This window comes from Ostrinia nubilalis, chromosome 19, assembly GCF_963855985.1.
Source record: "Ostrinia nubilalis chromosome 19, ilOstNubi1.1, whole genome shotgun sequence".
In the NCBI taxonomy this organism is placed as follows: domain Eukaryota; kingdom Metazoa; phylum Arthropoda; class Insecta; order Lepidoptera; family Crambidae; genus Ostrinia; species Ostrinia nubilalis.
Genome location: NC_087106.1, coordinates 9,137,340 through 9,160,283, shown reverse-complemented (window position 1 = coordinate 9,160,283; position 22,944 = coordinate 9,137,340). Strand labels below are relative to the sequence as shown.

At 36.5% G+C, this 22,944-nt stretch overlaps 2 protein-coding genes across 2 annotated transcripts in view; both read left to right on the top strand.

Annotated features, from left to right (window-relative positions):
- LOC135081167 (malignant T-cell-amplified sequence 1 homolog) overlaps window positions 1-22,944 on the top strand; it is a 43,406-nt gene that overhangs the window by 655 nt on the left and 19,807 nt on the right. The gene's annotated exons all lie outside the window — the stretch shown is intronic.
- Window positions 964-4,305, top strand: LOC135081162 (adiponectin receptor protein). The gene has a single exon (XM_063975896.1). The coding sequence runs from the start codon at window positions 1,307-1,309 to the stop codon at window positions 2,465-2,467; it is 1,161 nt and encodes a 386-aa protein (XP_063831966.1). The 5' UTR covers window positions 964-1,306; the 3' UTR covers window positions 2,468-4,305.

Genomic DNA, 22,944 nt, shown 5'->3' with positions numbered 1-22,944 from the left:
TCCTTATAAACTTAATGCTTTAGATACATAACGATTTAATATTTTTCTAAACCTGTAAAAATCGCTTTTAAAAGAATACGCGTCTGAACTTTACCGTAATACCGAATTGTGCATCATCTGGTGATGAAACGTGAATGAATTGGAATTCAAATTCAAATTCAAAATATTTATTCATAGCAAAATACATATTGCGTTGAACAAGTTACAAAAATACATTACATTTCAATTAACTAACATGTCATTTTAAATAATCATAATAAAAATAAAAAATAAATAAAAATAATTCAATTAATATACGATAAAAATGTCATAATTTTTTAAATTGCAATTAGTCAAAAATATGTCCAGCCATTAAATATTATACTTATCATTAATATATTCCGCGACAGAGTAATAACACTTTCTCAATAGAAATGATTTTAATTTTCTTTTAAAAACCGATAATTTGTTAATGGTCTTCAGTTCCATCGGGAGCCCATTATACAGACGTGATGCCTGATAGTAAGCACTGTGAAGCGCGTCTGGATTGGAGACGTTAAAAATTACCGTAATCGGGGCTCTGTAAGTTTCCGACATATCGGTTGTCTGAAGTAATGTATTGTTTATGTTCTGTATTCAAATATTACATCAATGGAATTTCATAGAAACAATTAATTTTGTTTGAAGTTTCTTAGATGGTACGCTTTTGCTTTTGAACTGAATTTAACAAAAGAAGGAGGTTCTCAAATTTATTTTCATGCAGTACAAGGCGGATATTTGACCGCAATCGTACCTGGTATTAAGTAAGATGCAGTCTAGGATGGATTATTTAATTCGATCGGAACGTAAATGTTGGTTTTTGTTTTGGGTGTTTGCTAACCATTTTAAAATTTAAATCATAATCGAGATGTACGACAACAATATTACCTTACCACATCACTAGATACTAAGTAGTGACGTGACACGAATTGAAAACCGAGCGGAGCGAAACGAACGAAGACAGAGACAGAGACAATCGAAATGTGTTGAATGGTGGACGCATGACAGTTCTTTGCAGCTGTTCGTAATTGATTGTTCATTGCATCGTGAATTTTCCACATTAGAAAGGACTTGTTTAAATTCTCGTGGTTCGTTCATACAGTGTTCATGTTTATTTTTCACGTAACGCCAATCGCAAAGTTAGAGCGTTAAATAAAAATTAATTGCGTATGTCGTTGTTTCCGTGACGTAACTGGATTCTCGGAGTAACTGTTCGTGTACCGCTAAGGACCGTGTTGATCGTAAATGGTGTCTGGGTTCGTGTCGCGTGAGTTTTGACGGTCCCAAGATGTGGGAAATGGACTCCGACACGGGATCGCGGAGCGTGTCTTCGGACGGGCTCCGCCGACGCCAAGGATGGGATCCCGAAGCGGAGAGTCTGGCTTCCCAGATGGACGAGCTCGACGAAGTGCTGGCGGAGGAAGAGGAAGGATGTCCGTTGCCGTCCACGCCCGAAGATCAGCATCTACTCGACGCGGAGATGGCGGAGGTGTTGAAGGCTGGCGTGCTCTCGGACGAAATCGATCTCGGGGCGCTCGCACACAACGCTGCTGAGCAAGCCGAGGAGTTCGTCCGCAAGGTGTGGGAGGCGTCGTGGAACGTCTGCCACTTCCGTCACCTGCCGCGCTGGCTGCAGGACAACGACTACCTACACAAAGGTCACCGACCTCCTCTCCCGTCTTTCAGCGCATGCTTCGCCTCTATCTTCCGTATCCACACTGAAACTGGAAACATTTGGACCCATCTCCTTGGCTGCGTTGCGTTCATCGGCGTCGCTATTTACTTCTTGTCTCGCCCAGCCATTGAGATTCAAATGCAGGAGAAAATGATCTTTGGAGTGTTCTTTATTGGCGCCATCGTTTGCCTCGGATTTTCTTTTGCTTACCATACCCTGTACTGCCATTCGGAGATGGTCGGAAAATTATTTTCAAAATTAGATTACTGTGGCATTGCCCTGCTGATCATGGGTTCATTTGTGCCATGGTTGTACTACAGTTTCTACTGCCATTACAGACCTAAAATCATATATTTATCTGTAGTGGTTGTTTTAGGAATTTTGTCTATAATTGTGTCCCTTTGGGACAGGTTTTCTGAACCTCGACTGCGACCTCTCCGAGCGGGAGTATTCATGGGTTTTGGTTTGTCTGGAATTGTTCCTGCAATACATTACGGAATCACCGAGGGATGGTTCAGTCAAGTCAGCAAGGCTTCACTTGGTTGGTTAGTTCTTATGGGCCTATTGTACATTTTGGGTGCTATGTTTTATGCTTTGCGTGTGCCTGAAAGGTGGTTCCCTGGCAAATGTGACATCTGGTTCCAGTCACACCAAATATTCCACGTGCTGGTCATTGTGGCAGCGTTTGTACATTACCATGGCATTAGTGAACTTGCATCATACCGTGTAACGGTCGGGGAATGTTCCATGCCTCCATCGTCGATTGCATTCTAGCCCCGCACTATACCAAATGTGATAGTAGACCATAGATAAATTTAAGTAGTATACAAACAAACATTCTATAGCTTCACTGTATATTTTTAAAACAAGTAATTTTAATGCATTTTGTAAGTTTTTTAATCAATGGGGAGATTTCGTTCAGGAATGTTAAAATTTTGTGAGGCTGAGGGCTCTGTTAAAGTAACTACTGGTGAGGTCACATTGTGTAGTAGGGGGGAGAATACTTATAAGACCCCAAATTCGTTATTTATTTAATGATAATGATAGTGTTTCTTTTAGTCTTAAAATAACATTATCTTACAAAATTCTGCACTTCTTATTTAAATAGTTAACATAAATTTGGTCTTCAACCGCCTGATATATTTTGTAATAAAAGGGTCTCTTAAATATCTTATTTTTCTATTGTTCAAATATTTTATTATGTGATAGGTAGAGTATTGTACTTAATTTATATTTTTGTCTGTTCCTTGCACTAAATTTTAAGACCAGTGTTAAGTAAATAAGCGTAAGACCCATTCAACAACCACACGATACTATGTTCTTCCAAATGTCAACCCAACCATCAGGGATGAGGTTCTATAGTTCTTCCAAGGTGGTTTCTTCTGCACAACATAACCATCCTTTCTTGTGTTGGTAGAAAAGTGTCTTATTGTCCTTGCATAGACGGTACCACTCTGATTGCATGTTGTTTATGTGATAGAATCATAAATGTTACAATCAATTGATGTTGTGAAAATGCATCGAATCTCATAATGTCATTGATATGAATATTATATTTGGTGTATCTTTTTTTAGCTGTTTTCATGTGTCAATACATATTCTTGTTCTTAGTGAGTATTTATATAACGGGTTTTGTAGTTTAGTCTTTTATCTCATTAAAGTCCATAAATGCAATATTAAATTGACATTCCATCTATTTTTCATACTTATATAGTCATGAGGTTAAATCAGTTATTTGCATTGAACAGTCATTAAATAAATTGGGCATTAATTATATGATCCAAGGAATAATGTGGTCATTAGGTGTATAAATAAATAATTAAAAGTATATTCTAAATTGTTGTAAGTGTTCATATGTGTAAAGATTTTATGACAAACAAAAACGAAAAAAAAAAGATTTTGTGATGTTTATTGAATTGAGCTCTCTTGTCTCATGTTTAAAATATGTTGAGGTTTTCCTGAGTTTCTATAATAATAAAAAAATGGAACTAAGTTATTTAAAATCTCCTAAAATATTGTAAAGACAATGTCTTATCATATTACATAAAGAAATTAAAATGTAAAGAGTAATAATACATTATATTAAGTAACTTTTTAAAAAGAAATCCTGCTTTCCATAAAAAACTAGTTGATGATTGGGAAAATACTCTGAAATGAATATTAATAAGTAGCATATCAAAAAAGAAGAGTTTTTCTGATTGGACTGATGAAGAAAGACAATATTTTTCAATCATCTTTAGTTAGGTTTTTTTTTCTCGTTTTTATTTTGGATACTCAACTGATTATGGTGTTACATTATTATTAGAACTTTGAAGTATGAAAGTTTAAAAGCACAGAAATGGACAATATATTTTATATTTATACGAATTTGATATATTATTATGGTGGGCACAAAAAGATTCTTATATAATATTATAACACCATAATATAGCAAAAAAACTTATTTGAGGTATAAAATTAACTATGATCTATTAATTAAGTATCTTTAAATTAATAAGTAAGTCATAAATTGCATTGAAATGACCTGCTTTCACTGTTCATTGTAAAATTTGTTGATTGTTTTTTGGTGGGATTTATGATTATGCAATAAATTATGATAAAAATATAATAAATTGTTTTATGTAAAAATACCAAATTAATGCCCTAACCAGAGTAAATACAAATAAACATTAACCCTTTAACTGGTATAGAGAAAAATATTTTTCATTAGTTTTGAACCTTATGTTTTCTCAATAAGGTTCAAGATATGGTAGCAACAATTCTGCCACTATCAGGTAAAGGTTTAAGTTACTCATTTGGCTGGTTTGCTGTAGGTTACTATACATATAGCAGTACTAGAAAGTAAAGAATAGGGGATTAAGTATTACCACTATTTACCATAAGGTTTATGGTAATATTTCGTACTATTTGTATGTGATTCACTTGATTGATTTGACTAATTACTCAAATCTACCTCGTAAAAGCAATTAAGTCGAGTAGGGTAGGTCGACAAGACAAAACACACGCGCAACACAAACTACCTTATTTTATTTTTAAATAATATAATGTGACCTTTGAAACTTAAAACTTAAAATATACAAATCAAAGACGTATCGAACGCTGTTAAAATAGGTAATTTCTACCAGTAATACACTGAAACAAAGACGAAAAACGTTGAGGATAATAACAACAGGATAGTACGTACCCATCTAGAGAATAATACACGTTGTTTGTATTAGACAGGTAGACAAAAGACATTCTAAATATATTAAAATATATTTAAATAAGGCCTAAGCGGTTATACCAATAACTGTAAAGATTTGTCATCATGTATGACTAGGTCGCTATCGATCGCAACCGTACCTAGCTACCTAACCTTCCCAAAGTTAAAGGTGAGAGTGAGTTTGTTCTTGACGTAACGGCTTAAGAATATTATGGCATGTCTACTAACGTGTAAGATTAGCATTTTAGAGTTAATAAATAAATAATGAACAGCCACGCAAGTTACAAAACTCTTGTCTTGGGTTAAATGCATCATTAATCTGAGATCTGACCTGACCTAAGCTTTAATTAAGTAAAGTTCCCAAATCTCATCAAAGCAAAGCCTAATGCTAATAGTAAGTAATAATAAAATTTAAGTAACATTAAGCTATTAAATATCATTATTATAATACATAAATGTAGTAGAGGAGATTATTTAAACTACACTATTAATCATTTAGCCCCAGTTATTCCCAGTCGTCACCACTGGCGTCGTTCCCACCTTGACTTTGCCACCATTGCTATCAAATTCGATTGTTAGCAACCTACTTATGTAAACTTAATTTGCATTTAGTAAGGTCAATAGGGTGCATTATGCAACGTACCTACCTACCAACTCTCTTTTTAGCTTTTATTTCGTTATAATAACTGCATTTGTGCCAATCAGCCGAAATTCGACGAAGAACGGGTGTCCCAAATAAATTACGCATCCTTGCGCGTGAATAGGTAAGTAAGTATTGCAATATAAATATTGGTTTGCTTCTACTACACTTCTACAATATTCCATCTATGCGATTGCATTTAAATTATTATAGGTAGTACCTAGTAGTGATTATGAATTTACTTCGAAGGGGAATTAGAACTTTTGAATTTCGCTACGTGTAAGTCGAACCACTGCACTGTTACTAGGCTGTCAGTGAGTTAGGTGGAAGAGATTGCTTAGCTTTAAGACCACCAAACTGCAATTTCGAAATCGTAGCATAAGAGTTCCAACTCTTTAGTCGTCGCTGCCACTTTCAGCTACTTTTAGTTCGCCTGGTCGGGACTTCCTTCAATAAACGAGCTGTGTTTATTTTTGACTCGCCCGTTGACACATTTCCTGTAAAATTTTGTGGTGAGCATCTTCTTCACCTATAAAATGGACATTTCTGATATAGTACCTACTTAGACCCAGAACTTGTTAGATTTTATCTGGGCCTAGGTTAGGTAGGTACCTACTACTTACTTTATCTTCTTTACGAGGTCAACATAAAACTTGTCTACCAAAGCATGAAATTTTAAACGTTGAAGAAAAGACAATCGCTGTTCAATATTTTCATCCAATTTTCCGGGTTAGTGAGTTTGAAATTCTAAACTTCAGTCGTCGTAAGCCGTTAATTTTGATGAATAATACGATAATATTCGTTCGCGGTCGTGGTATTTATTTGTGAAAGTACTCCGCTTACGGCCCAGATAAGATAGGATTCGTATTGGACTGATTGAGCTCTACTTGCACGTGATGTTGATAATAAGGTTAGCCAGGGCTAGAGATGGGTAGTGGGTAAAAACCCATTTCACCCGATTGGGTTAAAACTGGGTGATTTGGGTAAAAACCCGGTTTTTACCCATTATCACCCATTCTGGTGGGTGAAAACAAAAATAGCGTTTTTTTAAAGTGAGAAGTGGTATTTGTTGCTAAGGGGGCGTTCTAGTGTTACGTAATGCAATCTGGGGGGAGAGGAGGTCTTGAAAAACGTTATAATGCGTTACAGTGGCGGAAGGGCGGTTCGATTTCAAGTTTTTAAGCAGAAGTACTTTGTAGTTGGTGTTGTTATTCGTAACTTTATACCGTAATGTCATCAAAGAGAGAGTTTGGCATCTTTGGCATCCTCCCCCCCCCCCCCCCCCCCTCCATGTCCTTGCCATGATCACAAATTATTGTATTCCTACTAAATCGGTTCAACGATTCTTGAAATAACACCATTTTATAAAATAATTGGTCACATCATCATAACGTGATCAATTTTACGATTTGGCCACGATATAAATGCATATTAGTGTTAAATTTGACTTATTACTTATTAATCAATAAACTTAAATGATAAAAATTCAATAAAAATAAAGAAAAGATACCAATTGTGATAATTATAAAATTATTTGTTTTCACCCGGTGTAAATACCCACGGGTGGAATGAAACGGGTTTTTATTGGGTTTTTACCCTCATGTGGGTTTTTACCCGGGTGGAAACCCATCTCTAGCCAGGGCTAGGGTTGGCGACCTCCCTTGTGTCGCGGAAGTCTAAGGCTACGACACCCCCACTCGGGCGATGACGGAACGCCGCGGAGGTTTTAGTGGGTATAGGTACCCCGTCATTTTCAGGACGGAGCAGCGCCCTTTTCAGGGCGCCGGGAGTCCCACACACCCTGTCCCCCGGCAGAGTGGTGACGGTGTGCAAAGCATTTCCTCCGCGACAAAAAAAAATGGCAACCTCCCTTGAAGTGACCTAACAGAGTGGGAATTTTCATTCTTCAGAAAAGTTGTGTTTGTGGTTCTGTGGTCAAACGGGCTTCAAAGATGCAAAGAAAGGGTTCCGTAAAGAATAATGAAGGTCCAAATTATCAGTTAGCTATTACCTATTTTAAAAGATCGTTGTTTATTGCATCGTGTTCATGAAAAGTAATGAGTATGAAATTTTCGACTTAGGTTCCGTTAACTTGAAGACAAGTTTCTTTTAATAATGTAGTACAAAGTTGCAAACTGTATCCTACATTCCTACCTGGGTAACTTTAATTTGCTTTGTTAATTCATTAAATTATAAGGCATTGAGTAACGTTAACAAACTTTGTAAAACGAACGATAGTAGGTATACGGATTCTCGTCTCTCCATAAATAATCTAAGAACTTATCACAAAAGCCGTAAAGTAACATTTCCAATACCTACCTACTTTGAATGTAGGTTACTCTGATGCTACTGTGATGAAATATTCTGATAAAGTTTTCTTACTTCAGATTAACGTCGTTTTTATCGTTACGAAACAGCTGTATACGAACGAACCGAGTATCATGAAGACTCAATCTTATCAACCTTGTTTGATAAAAATATTATTGAAAAAACGAGAAACCCAACTGCGTAAAAATGAACAGAAAAGATAGAAACAGCTTCTTGTTCACAAACGAACTGAAGTCTTCATGATGAGTCCGAGTTCGTTTCTGTTACATTACAATTTAAGACAGAAACAACTTCGTGTTCACAATCGAAGTCGGAGTCATCATGATGAGTCCGACTTCGTATCTGTTCCATTAAAATTTAAAAGACAGAAACAACTTCGTGTTCACAAACAAACTCGGAATCATGATGAGTCCGACTTCGTATCTGTTATATTAAAATTTAAAAGACAGAAACAACTTCGTGTTCACAAACGAACTCGGAATCATGATGAGTCCGACTTCGTATCTGTTCCATTAAAATTTAAAAGACAGAAACAACTTCGTGTTCACAAACAAACTCGGAATCATGATGAGTCCGACTTCGTATCTGTTATATTAAAATTTAAAAGACAGAAACAACTTCGTGTTCACAAACGAACTCGGAATCACGATGAGTCCGACTTCGTATATGTTACATTAAAATTTAAAAGACAGAAACTACTTCGTGTTCACAAACGAACTCTCGGAGTCATCATGATGAGTCCGACTTCGTATCTGTTACATTAAAAGACAGAAACAACTTCGTGTTCACAAACATACTCGGAGTCATCATGATGAGTCCGATTTCGTTTCTGTTACATTAAAAGACAGAAACAACTTCGTGTTCACAAACGAACTCGGAGACATCATGATGACTCCGAGTTCGTTTCTGTTACATTAAGAGACAGCAACAACTTCGTGTTCACAAACAAACTCGGAGTCATCATGATGAGTCCGACTTCGTTTCTGTTACATTAAAAGACAGAAACAACTTCGTGTTCACAAACAAACTCGGAGTCATCATGATGAGTCCGACTTCGTTTCTGTTACATTAAAAGACAGAAACAACTTCGTGTTCACAAACAAACTCGGAGTCATCATGATGAGTCCGACTTCGTTTCTGTTACGTTAAAAGACAGAAACAACTTCGTGTTCACAAACGAACTCGGAGTCATCATGATGACCCCGAGTTCGTTTCTGTTACATTAAAAGACAGAAACAACTTCGTGTTCACAAACGAACTCGGAGTCATCATGATGAGCCCGAGTTCGTTTCTGTTACATTAAAATACAGAAACAACTTCGTTTGTGCATATCAGCAACAAAATAACTAGTCATTAATGACTCCGAGTTCGTTTATGAACACGAAGTTGTTTCTGTCTTTTAATGTAACAGAAAAAACAGAAACAACTCGTGTTCATACGAAGTGACAAACGCAAACGCCTTCTTTCTGATTAGATAATATCAAATGTTATTGATTGGCCATACCTACTAACATACTTAGGTGCGGAAAATAATTTTGGATTTGCTTTATTATCTTTGAGTGTAAGTTCGCAATTCGCATAATATTTTGATAGTCGATAATACCTAAAATCAATCAAATGAGTCCTTGGATTATTTTTGTAATACATACTTATCTGGCCATAGCAATTTAATGGCCATAGGCAATCTTTTGCCAAAACTTCATCGCTTGTCGATAGGTAGTGATCTCAGATCATAGAGTGATGTACCTAACTGGCTTAACTTAGCTAGTATGCCAATGAATAAAAATGTTTTTGGTTCATTGCATGGTGCTTGCTGATTTTATTATATTATGTACCTAAAGAAAGAAAAATGCTGAAACACTAAGTCTAACCATCTAACTTTAACTTTAACAAACGTCAAAAAGCTGTCAAACTCTATATAAAATGCACCGGTTATCGTCATAGATACCGTTAAAGTTAGGTGGTGCAACTAGCCCAGCCTAAGGCTGAGTTGCATCCTCAGATCATAGAAAGAGAATAGATATGAAGTCGCGCGTAACTACAACGAGAACCAGTGTCCCCACATTTCCCCCACCACAGCTCCCACACACACATTCAACTGTGTAAAAACAAAGCGACTGAGAGTCTACGACAACATGTGCAACCGGCTTAAAAGTGCTGTGATTGGCCAGAAGGCGTGCCTTATGGCCAATCAATGGCCGCGTGACGTGACGCACACTTTGAAAAAAGCAATTAGAGAGAAGAAAGATAAAATGGAGTCGATAAGATATCGATACTTTAAATCCTGGGGGCAAGGCTCGAAATTGGTTTAAAAAATGCTTGTATGAAAACCTTTTTATTATTATACGTTATTATTATGTTCTTTAACGATTTTTGCATAAAGGAGTCAGTTCCATTTTGTATGGACGAAAAACTCAGAATCAGTTATTGGGACTAAATGAAGTTACCTTATATTAATTTACCCCAACCAAAGCTCAATGTCGTTATCGATGGAGTATAGAAGTTATAGACTGACAAAGTTTGTATGAAAAGTCATGGGTTAAGTAGGTACTTGCGATTTTTACCAGTATTTACAATATTGGTAATATATTATTATTTACTTTAATAATAATAACAGGATCACTGTAATTATTATTTATTTATTTATTTTAATTACACAGGTTTATACCTTATTACGTAATTAAATAGTTAGGTAACAACAAACATAATAACAACATCTTAAAGACTAAAGAGAACACTGCTCACAAAAGGATTGGCAAGTTGACAATATTTTATGCCAAGGGTCCGCAAATATGTCACGATGAGGGTAGTCATCCAGGAGTGCATTGAGGGCGGTGTGCATTCGGCAGAGTGGGGACTCAGCGTGATTATTAACTACTATCGCGCATTAACTTTTTAATTATGGCGAAATTCGTACCGCCTATGTTTATCAAAAATAATGCCTATATTAGGCTTTCAACTAGCTCTTATAGTAATTACATAGTTGACAGTTACTAATCCCTTCTACTATTGTTATTGTTTTTGTAAAAACTTAAAAATCGCAAGCAACTCATGATTTTTTCATTCAAAATTAGAAAATAGAAAATAATAATTTACTTCTATTTATCGATAATAGGAAACCGTATTAGAACACGAGCCCTGCACTATGTTACGACCGGCACATGCGGCCGTACTGTGTATTTTCACGCGTCAGTGGATATCGGAAGAAATAAAATACATTGCGCAGTAGTTACGCATGACATAAAGTGGTTGCTAACTAAATCGTCAATGTACAACGTGTTTGAATTTTTATCACCACTAATTTCGATATCGCAGTAAATGTCACGGCACTGAATTCGTTCGTAAAAATGTTTAGTTTTTTTTATTTATAAGCAAAATACCAATGGATTTGCAATACTTACATGTGGTAAATGACTTCATTGTTCCTGTAGTTCTTCGTTTCACTTATGTTATTGCACGTTACGACGCATTATCCAACAATATCGGAGAACATTTCCTCAGTACGACTGAATCGCGACTAACCTGGCGTCGCGGGCGATGTTCGTTTCTGGGCATATCGCGGAGACACGCGCCACGCCCCCGTTTCACATCTATTCCCTTCTATGATCTGAGGTTGCATCACATATTAACTATGACGATAACCGGTGTTTTTTGTATGGAGTTGGACAGATTTTTGGCGTTTGTCAAAGTTAAAATAAGATGGTGCAACCCAGCCTAATTCTTCTTCTTTTCGTGTCGACAACAAACCTACACAGTGTCAGCCCAAAACTCCTAATATTTTTAAGGAAAGTAGGTAGTATTAATTTAACTCAGATTTTTCCAATTACCATTGTGACCTTAGGGTCACACATAAACATGGTTGGAATTATTTTTGGACAGTTTTTGTGCCGCACTCTTTGCTTGTGGACGAAAGTCCTGCAGTAGGCAGTGGTATCTTCTGTACGGTAATAATTTGTTTAGAAATTCAGTCAATGAATGTTTCTTACCACCTTACTGACGGACCCACAAGCTGCGACTTTTAATTCTAAACCAAAAATAACTTAAGTAGACATTTATAAATACGTAGTGTCGATCCTACTTATAACTTTTTCACGAGACGAGACTAGAGGAATAAAAACTATGTTATTCTATTCCAAAAATAAACTATTGCAGCTGTTGAGTGAACATCAGCAATGGAGGAATTGGGTAACATCAGCAATTAGGGATAACCAGACAGTTTTATGAATTCACCTCGAATTCAGACAGAAGTTTCTTACATCTTTCCTGATTATGTATTTAAGGATAGGACATGATAGATTGCTTATCAGCGAATACCCTTACCCTCTGCACCACATCTGCACAATGTTCTTTATTTTAAGATTGAAAACGTCAGGAGTTAAGGATAGTCAGAAACTTTCTCGATCTCAGAAGATCTCTCCTGTAATGGATATGCAGTTGTCATAAGACCAGTCTACCATCATCCATATTTAAAGTCGCGCTTGACAAAATGACAAGCTCTTTATATGGTCAGTCGAAACTAAAGGAAAACTACGTGCGTGACTGTTTTTAAGCCGTTTTAGCAAATGCTTTGTACAAAATCCACTCATGCGCAACATGACGCGACGATTTATGGATGTAGGTACTGCAGATTTCTCGTGCTTTGTTTGTCATTTCCATTCTTTCTTTTCTAGTTCGTGAAAATAATTGTATATGCTTGGCAGAAATGACGACAGAACAATAACAACACTTGAATGACGTGATGTTTTGAAAGTTTTTTGTGTACGATTGGGCCGCGACTTCCTCCACACAATCTAGGCACTTGGTTTCCTTATCACAGTGAGCGTCAAATAGTTCGTGACACCCAAAGTAGCCAATAAGTTCGCAACACGTCTTTGGCTTTTTGACCACATTAGGAGTCACAGTCACGGATTATTTGACGCTGACTGTAAGTAGGTAGTAGGTACTCTCTTTGAGGAGGTGGATTCGTATCTGTAATGTGATGTTTATTGTGATAAACTTACTCAACAGCCTTTTCGTTCGTCTGCACCCATGGACCATCAACTTTCTTTGCAGTTTGTTAGGCTGAAGATGATGGCTACAGTCTTGAAGTTCCCTTAAGAATTCGATAGCATTTATTTGAAGTACGGTATTGCTCGCAGAATAAACAATGAATCATAAATCATAAACGATGTCAAGAAAGCAAAATGCTAGCATATGGATTTATTGATTGGTTCGTCCCAAGGCCAGCCAAGTCTAGGTCGACCTTAGTTCTAATAAATCCCACCCACACGCCACGGATTACACGTAAATACGGTAACTTTCCGCCTTATGTCAGTAAATTAAATAATGGGTTTAGGAAATTATATGTCTAGCTTTTTCAATATAACAGTTTTATATGACGATCACGACACGACTCATCCGGGTGATCTTTCTGACAGTCTTCCAGGATGATGAAACTATAAAATCAGTTTATTATCTGTTTTATCCAAATATGTTTTCGCTTCATGGAATCCACTTGATTCTACCGTTCTGCCATTTTAACAAAAAAAAATACAATGATTTATCCAGGATATTCAGCTTCGCAGTGTCCTTAGACTTTGTTCTAGAAGTAAAAAGAACGAATATTGACCCTTTTTAAAAGATTTAGCTAATTAAACCAATCATATCTACTCGCATTTCACCAATTAAATAACTTATAATAACCATTATTGGTTACATTATTGGTACATCATGGATCAGCAGTTTGACCGACAAATCGTTGCGTCGGACAGAGTACTTACGTACGAGTAGGTACATGCAAATGTTTAATGTATGAAATATTTTACTTTTGCACTGATAACTTGTGACTGATTATGAACATGGACGTGGTCAATGACTAGCCACGCTGCCAAAGGTCAGTCAGTGTCTGTGCGTTAACTAATAAGTTAATGAGCGTTATACATTTACATATTGCAATAACGGAATTTCTTAGCATGTTATATTTTATTTATATTGTTTTAATAATTATTGATTTCTTGTAAGTTAAATTGATTGATTGGTTCTGCTCACTGTTCTAGAAGGGACGTTTCATTGATTTTCTACCGCTTTTAGCACGCTTGCATACTTGCATGCGATGTGGCCACGCATTCTTGCGCAGTATCAATATGATCATCGTTCATCTGAACGATTCCTAACACTCCCTAACTATTATCACATAACGGTGACACAGTTTTGTTATTTCATCAATGCCTTCTGTGTTGTCAAACAAAGAGCGTTTGTGGGCCACTGTGGTGTTCGTAACAATACTGCCTTGATGTTCCTATCTCATAACTAGATTGGTCACAAGATAATTGCTAATTTAAGACTTATTGCGGGGAATCATTGAGATGCGAGATAGTTCTCTTGTTATTCTAAAAATTGAGGAAACAAAAAAGGTTTATTTTGTAATTTGGTGACTGAAAAGCTTGCTTAGGTAACCTGAAAAACGAGTTTGAGTGGAATTGGGTGAATGATACCGAGAATTTTCCCGGCCTGGGAAATATTTTTCAGAACGGCTTGGTGTCTCTCTTCTAGGGTTTGAAAATAATTTTATTTATAACTGTCTACTGAGACAATAAAATATTGAACATTATTGTTAGTTAGCTAACTACGCCAGGGTGAAGAAGAAATTATTGATTTGGCCTTGAAACTAAACAATACATAATGTCTTTAAGTGGAATGATTATTGTGATCGCTTCGTTCGTTATTCAACAGAATTACTACCTATCGATCGTTCTTTCATGAAAATTGAGGAGTAGTTTTCCATTTCTGTACCGTTTTACTAAAATCAGTAGGCAATCTTTGTAAAAATTTAAATTGTGTAAAGTTTTTCCAATTTCAGAACAAGAAGATAGGAACGGCTTACGATACACAATTTCGTGCAAGTGTGGATTGCATATTAAATAGGTAGATGGAGCCTACAGTGCCTTTATGCAACGCTAAACTGCATCCCATTTTTGCAGTCTCTTTTTACCGCTTAAAAACGGTGTTTCTAAACTAGGTTTCGCATTGCGCCAGTTATGACCCTAAAGGTGCGTCACAGGTCACTCTGCTATGGAATGGACTTGGACACCTGCGTGCATCTAAGACAGGTGTGTTTAGTCTATGCGCATTCCTTTGGAGAAACTAGGGTTGTCGGATCTTAGAATCGAATCGAACACCATTTTCACTGACCATTTGGATGATAATACTGAATCACTAAATCTACCTTTAGTAATCCAGCCAGACCTCATCAGGAATTCAAAACTTCAAAACACCTCCAACTTCAAAACTTCTACCTTGGTAACCCTATTGAGACTTCTCGTTTGCTTACGTTTTACACCTTAAAAAACGTTGCATATCTTCATCTGCTAGTTTTACAATGTTTTAGCTAGGTATGTCGTAGTATTCTACAACATAGATAAACTTGGGTTTAATGAGGCTTTAAAAAGATTTGTAAAATAATATTATAGTAGGTACCCAGTGCTAACAATGCTAATCTAGTTATACTATACTTTATATCTTGCAATAGTGATATAATACCCTTGAAGGACTCAAAGGAGGAAGTGCCTAAACATCAGGAGTTCGATACCAACTTATGAAGTGTAAAAAGGGCCTTTCCACCTCAGACTATGTGAATGGGGCTGGAAACCACATGAGTAAAGAACCCGAATTCTTTACTCATGTAAGAAACCACTAAAACCTGGGCGTTCCCTTTGTATAAGTACTTCGGTTTTACATGGATAAAGGTTGTGTGAAGTTTTCCTATAGCTTATTACTTTTCAGCAAAGAAGTCTCTGTCATCATTGGACTAAGAATATTTAGACAATTCGTCTTCTAGAGGCAAAATTTCTTTGCTTTTCTTGGTTATGTAGGCCCCATATTTCAGCGTAGATTTTAAGATTCAAATGCTTATTGGGTCATTGAGTAAATCCTTCGATCGAACCTCTTTTATGTTGCCCTCGTTTCACTAAGCTCATTTTTGTTCGTTTCATTTGAATTCCGTTTGTGCTTCTATTTTAATGTTATTATACTTATTTTTCGTAGCATTTCTAATTTGCCGTCGTCCCAAAATTAATTAAGGGTCTAAAACAATCATGACAATGTTTTATGTGAACGTCCTAGCTCTTTGATTTCGTTTTGTGTAAATTATAATTATCCAACTTTTGTTTTATTCGAGTCGGGTTAATAAAGTAAATATCTGGATTATTGTTTTGTTTTTTGGAAGATTTGTATTTTTAAGTTAGAGTCACTAGCATTTCAACTCGCCAAACATTACCATACTTACCTAGGTATTAAACCTAAGTACCTACTTAATATCGGAAACTGATAAGGGGCGAACACCCCTTCTCAGGTTTTTAACACAGTATTATTAATTAAAACATTATTTTGTTGCCTTTTACCTATGAAATATCAATTTTAATTTTATATGAATAAGAGGGAAAATCCGTTGGGGAAATTCTTTATTTTGTTGTAGGTTGTCCTGTTACGCGCTACCACAAATGTTTTATTCAATAAAAACAATAGCCGTAATTTTATTAATTGTCTAATGAAAGGACCAAATTGACACTTAATTAAACTTGTTACAAAGACTTTTAAAAAAGCTTGCTAGATAAATTAGCACAGACATTTTGCCTTTTCAATAGAAGAATAGCATTGTGGTCCACAAAAATTATCAATCAACATTTCCATTGTTGTTTCAAATATGAATAATACACGCAGAGCTCTTTGTATTTTTGGACGATACGGGATGGTTGTGATTGAAACTAAAACAAAAAATCTCGTTCAATTCATTCTCGAACATTCTGCAAATTGAAATGGACACTAACGCCCGTATTCACAAACATTACTATGAGATCTCAAAGCGCGCGTGGACGCACAGGGTGACACACGAGCCAATCATAGAGCTCTTTTCAACGCTGTGCTTTCGATTTGCTGCTTCATTAAAGCACGCATCGTTTGTGAATAGAGATGGGTTTGTAGCCAGCTAGTTTGGATAATAACTGATTATTATCTATTAATAGCCATTATTAGCCATCCATTGGCTAGTAACCCTGCTATTAATAGTTTCTTACGTTTTTTCTTCCACCTTTAAAATCAAATCAATATTAAAATCAAATATTACTCAAAGAAACAAAAAAGAACTAAAATATTAAAAAAACATCAATGTAATTTATATAAACGACGTTGTAGTTAAAAAAGAATCTTATACAGGGTGGAAACGATAAGTGATCTCATTCGATTATTTCTAAACTACACAAGATATCGACAAACTGATTACTGATCCTGAAAGTGCTTCACGAGCTCTTTCAAACGATATTAGTAATAGGTTACAGAATTAACTTGATCTATCCGAAAATTCAATGTTTTCAGTCTCCATACTAAATGTATGCCACTTTGCTAGCCACACAATATTAGAAGTGTTATTTTTTTCATTTTAAATAATAAAAACTTAAAATTAACTCGTGAATTGCATTCTTATATAAAATTATTCATGGAAAACATTGGCTTTAGGCTTTACTTGTTATAATATTATCAAGACATGAGTGCCATTACTGTGGCAGTAGTAAATGTATGGAAGTTGGAAACATTGAATTTTCGGATAGATTCAGTTTATTTTATAACTTATGGTACCGTTGGATAGAACTCGTGAAGCACTTTCACGATCATTAACCAGTTTTTCGATATCTTGTATAGTTTTTAATATTATGTGGTTTTACTAAATGTATGGAGGCTGGAAACATTGAATTTTCAGATAGATCCAGTTTATTTTGTAACCTATTATTGGTACCGTTGGATAGAGCTCGTGAAGCACTTTCAGGAACAGTAACTAGTTTTTAGATATCTTGTATAGTTTAGAAATAATCGAGTGAGATCACTTATCGTTTCCACCCTGTATAAAAGGAGAAACTGACTGACTTAGTGACAGATCAACGCACAGCCTAAACGGCTAAACGTAGGCACTTGAAATTTGGAAGGGACGTAGCTTAAATACTGTAGAGGTGCACTAAGAAAGGAATTACCAAAATTCCTAAGGGAACGGGAATTAGCGGGAAAATCCTTTTGTATGAAAAATCTAAACCGCTTAAGTTATACGCTTGAAATTTGGCATGTAGGTACATTAGTAAACCTAAAGCTTAGTTACAACAAGAAATTCCCACGGAAACGGGAATTAGCGGGAAAATCCTTTTGTATGAAAAATCTAAACCGCTTAAGTTAGACGCTTGAAATTCGGCATGCAGGTACCTTAGTAAACTTAAAGCTTAGTTACAACAGGATTTTCCAAAATTCCCACGGGAACGGGAGTTAGGAAAAAACATTTGTATGAAAAAATCTAAACCGCGTAAGATATATGAAGAGGATAAAACGGGATCCAGTCGCGGGCGGCCGCTAGTGCTTAATAACAGGCGATACTAAAAAAAATACATAAAATACCCAGAAAATGTCAATAAATAATAAAAACTCTGATATTTTTTGACTGTTTTTATCGTGAAAAATAGGTTTAGTAGTTCCGCCTATTTTCATATGTGCACTTTCTCAAGACTCATACTGTACTAGCGGCCGCCCGCGACTTCGTACGCGTGGATCCCGTTTTACCCCCTTCATCTATCTTACGCGGTTTAGATTTTTTCATACAAATGTTTTTTCCCGCTAACTCCCGTTCCCGTGGGAATTTTGCAATATCCTGTTGTAACTAAGCTTTAAGTTTACTAAGGTACCTGCATGCCAAATTTCAAGCGTCTAACTTAGGCGGTTTAGATTTTTTCATACAAATGTTTTTTCCCGCTGATTCCCGTTCCCGTTGGAATTTTGCAATATCCTGTTGTAATTAAGCCTTAAGTTTACTAAGGTACCTGCATGCCAAATTTAAAGCGTCTAACTTAATCGGTTTAGATTTTTCATACCAACGGATTTTCCCGCTAATTCCCGTTCCCGTAGGAATTTCGGGAATTCCTTTCTTAGTGCACCTCTACGGTACCTAAGCTACGTCCCTTCCAAATTTTAAGTGCATACGTTTAGCCGTTTAGGCTGTGCGTTGATATGTCACTAAGTCAGTCAGTTTCTCCTTTTATATATTTAGACTAGCGGCCGCCTGCGATTTCGTACGCGTGGATCCCGTTTTAGCCCCTACATCTATCTTACGCGGTTTAGATTTTTTCATACAAATGTTTTTTCCCGCTAACTCCCGTTCCCGTGGGAATTTTGCAATACCCTCTTGTAACTAAGCTTTGAGTTTACTAAGGTACCTGCATACCAAATTTCAAGCGTCTATCTTACGTGGTTTAGATTTTTTCATACAAATGTTTTTTCCCGCTAACTCCCGTTCCCGTGGGAATTTTGCAATATCCTCTTGTAACTAAGCTTTGACTTTACTAAGGTACCTGCATGCCAAATTTCAAGCGTCTATCTTACGTGGTTTACATTTTTTCATACAAATGTTTTTTTCCCGCTAACTCCCGTTCCCGTGGGAATTTTGCAATATCCTCTTGTAACTAAGCTTTAAGTTTACTAAGGTACCTGCATGCAAAATTTCAAACGTCTAACTTAAGCGGTTTAGATTTTTCATACAAAAGGATTTTCCCGCTAATTCCTGTGCCCGTGGGAATTTCAGGTATTCCTTTCTTAATGCACCTCTACGGTACCTAAGCTACGTCCCTTCCAAATTTCAAGTGCTAAATTTGTAAACTATGAAGGGATATGTTTAATCATTAGTATAACATTAATAGCAGGGTTACCATCTGAAATCGGCTATTATTGGCTATTAATGGCTAATAACTGCTTTTAATCCGTTACTAGCCAATTGCCAATTGCTATTAATCGGATTATTAGCACTTACCCATCTCTATTTGTGAATACGGGCGTAAGCATTTTAGCCAAAGGCCTGCTTGTGTCTGTACTTTAAGAAAGTATTATATCTATTTAAAACAACGTCTATACTATATAAAGGTTTTTATGGAAAAGACTGCGCGACCTCACAACATTACTGTAATATTATTTTAACAAGGTGAAAGTTAACTAACCATAATGAACAGGTTACTGAACTTTTTATGTAAACGTTCTTATTTCGGTTTCTTTTCTGATTGTGTGCAATTGAGGTAAATGTATCTTGCATTTTGCTCTTGCTTAAGTAGGGTAAGTGCGCTAGTTTTCGTCCAATTATCGGAGTTGCCAACTTTGTGATGCGAAATGAATATCTTAAATAATACCCTTACTCATATGTGTCATATGTCATTTTAGTCCTTATATAGTCTACTTTACGTTAATATTATATGATCATAAGTAAATACCACGGGTTTTTTTATAAAAACATTTTATGCAAAAGAGGCGACTTCACTAGTTTTCGTCCAAAAAAATCAGTTTTCGTCCTAGTGTACGCTAGTTTTCGACCACTGTGTAGAAAAAAGGGTGCAGTTGAATTATTAAGTTAAAACCAATTCTCCAATACAGTAACTATGGATTGTGGTATATCATTTGAAAGGTAATTTTGTTAGCTTTCAAATGATATCAAAAAGATTTAAATAAGTTTCTTACCTAAAGGACATTGGGAACTTTAATATGAGAAAATACCCCACGGCGGACAAAGATGAAACGTATTTTATTTCAAAGCTTTATACTTGTAGATATATTCACTTAAAGCGCTATGTTGTGAGATATGGGAATTCTGAGATATGACGAGTCTAAGTTGAAAATATATTTGTCTAAAATGATTTGATATTTTTACATGTTATGTTGTTTGGTATTGCAGAGTAACCAATAAAAGTAAATAAAATAATATAAATAAATAAAAAATATAAATAAAATAATATAAACAAATAAAATATTATAAATACTTAAATTAATATAAGACAACATCTCATATATTACTCCAACCCAAAATAAGTAGCTAAGGCATTTGTGTTATGGAAATCGGGAACGACGAACCACAACACACCCAAACCAGAGACAATGTGAAAAGATCGTTTTCTATATTGTCCCGGCCGGGAATCGAACCCGGGACCTCAGGATTGGCCCAACACACCTTGAAAACCGGTGTGTGCGCCTCTCCGCCACGGAGGTCGTCAAAAATGTTACCTAAATGTAAAATAAAATAAAATATTAAAACTTCATTTTCTCAATATTCCCATATAAGAGAGAAAAAAAAAATGCACGGAAATTCATTGGATATTAGTATGTATCACCTGTGATAGGTTTCGTTTGTGTCCGCTACTTTTCGAAAAGTGGGGCAAAAAGTTCCCAATGTCATTTAGGAAAATATTGCAATAGGTCGAAGGACAAATGGACGAAAACTAATCTACAGGAATAGCTAATTTTGGTTTTCGTCCACCCCAGTGCTTGCTCATGACTAGAGATTGCAAATATTCGATAGATTTCTATTTCGAATATTCGAATATTTTTTCAGTGATATTCGAATATTATTCGAATATTCGAATACTTTCAAAAAAAATAAAAAGTACTTAAATTATCAATGTTTTATTGCTGGTTTTATTGCTTTAGGAACTATATTTTAACTATTTAACAATACAGTTTTTAAAACAGTTATAAAATTCTCATCATCATCATAAATTCAGCCATAGGACGTCCACTGCTGAACATAGGCCTCTCCCAATGACTTCCACAATGACTGGTTGGCAGCGGCATGTATCCTATATGAGGTATTCGGTCCACCTTTGTGGGTGGACGTCTCACGCTGCGCTTTTTGGTACGTGGCCTCCACTCCAGAACCTTGCTGCCCCATCGGCCATCATTTCAGCGTACTATGTGATCTGCCCATTGCCATTTCAGCTTGCTAATACGTCGGGCTATGTCAGCGACTTTAGTTCATTTACGGATCTCCTCATTTCTGATTCTGTCTCGTAAAGAAACACTGAGCATAGCCCTCCCCATAGCACGCTGTGCGATTTTGAGCTTATTTATAAGGCCTATTGTAAGAGGCTACGTTTCCGAGCTGTGTGCCATCACTGGTAGAGGTAACACACACTGATTGAAGAATTTCGTCTTTAGGCACTGAGGTATTTTGGTCGAAAAGATGTTGTATAGTTTCCCGAACGCTGCCCAGCCGAGTTGGATTCGACGATTTACCTTTTTCTCGAAATTTAATCTACATAGCCGAATCGTTTGTCAGAGGAAGACATACAGTCTCGAGAATCGAGCTCCAACCGAAACATGGACGTTGGACCTAAGCTTCGTTTTGTCCACGTACATCCGAAGGCCTGCCTGTTGAGAGACTCTATTAAGGTCTTCGAGCATTGTGCCGAGGTCTTCAAGCGATTCTGCCATGACCACAATGCTGACTATCGTCAGCAAACCAAAGCTGAGTGATGTATTCGCTATTGAAAGGTAATTATGCCTAATCCTTTCCATTCAAGGAGCTTGAAAGCGTCTTCCAATACAGCGGTCAACGGTTTCGGAGAAATAACATCTCTCTGCCTCACGCCTCGCTGCAGAGGAATCGCCCTCGTGCTCTGCTCCTGTACTCGGCTCGACATGGTAGCGTTTTTGTACAGGCATTTCAGCATCTAGATATACCGATAGTCAATACGGCACCGCTGAAGAGACTGCAGCACTGCCTAAGTATCGATCGAATCAAAGGCCTTCTCATAGTCCAAGAAAAGCATCACCACGCTTCTATCCCATGCCTCTGGCGTTGTTCCTTAGAGTAAGACGGGACGAGTTTCAGTGTTCCACCCGCGTTCAGAAGCTCCCAGGTTATTCCGTCATCACCCGGTGCCTTGTTGTTCTTTAGCTGTTTGAGAGCCTTCCTAATCTCGTATAGGCTGATATACGGGATGTCTTTGGTATAGTGTCGCGTTAACCTAGCACTTGCATCTGTTGCTGAGTTATTAACAGGTTTGGAGGTATGTAGCTGTCCATAAATATTTTCGATCTCACCCAGAACCTCGGCTTTTGTTGACATTACCGTCCGTAGTCTTCAGCATCGTTAGCTGACTTTGCTCAATAAAGTTGTCTCTTTCAGGTAATTTGGAACGTTGGTTTCTCAAGACAACTTAAGTGTTCACCAATGAAGTCGGAAGCATCAATAACTAGTTCTTTTAGTTGGTGATATGTATTAGATGCCTCCGACCACATTTGCAAACACTAAGTTGT

Coding starts and splice junctions, on each gene's coding strand:
- LOC135081162 (XM_063975896.1), top strand. CDS start 1,307: ATGTGGGAAATGGACTCCGACACGGGATCGCGGAGCGTGTCTTCGGAC.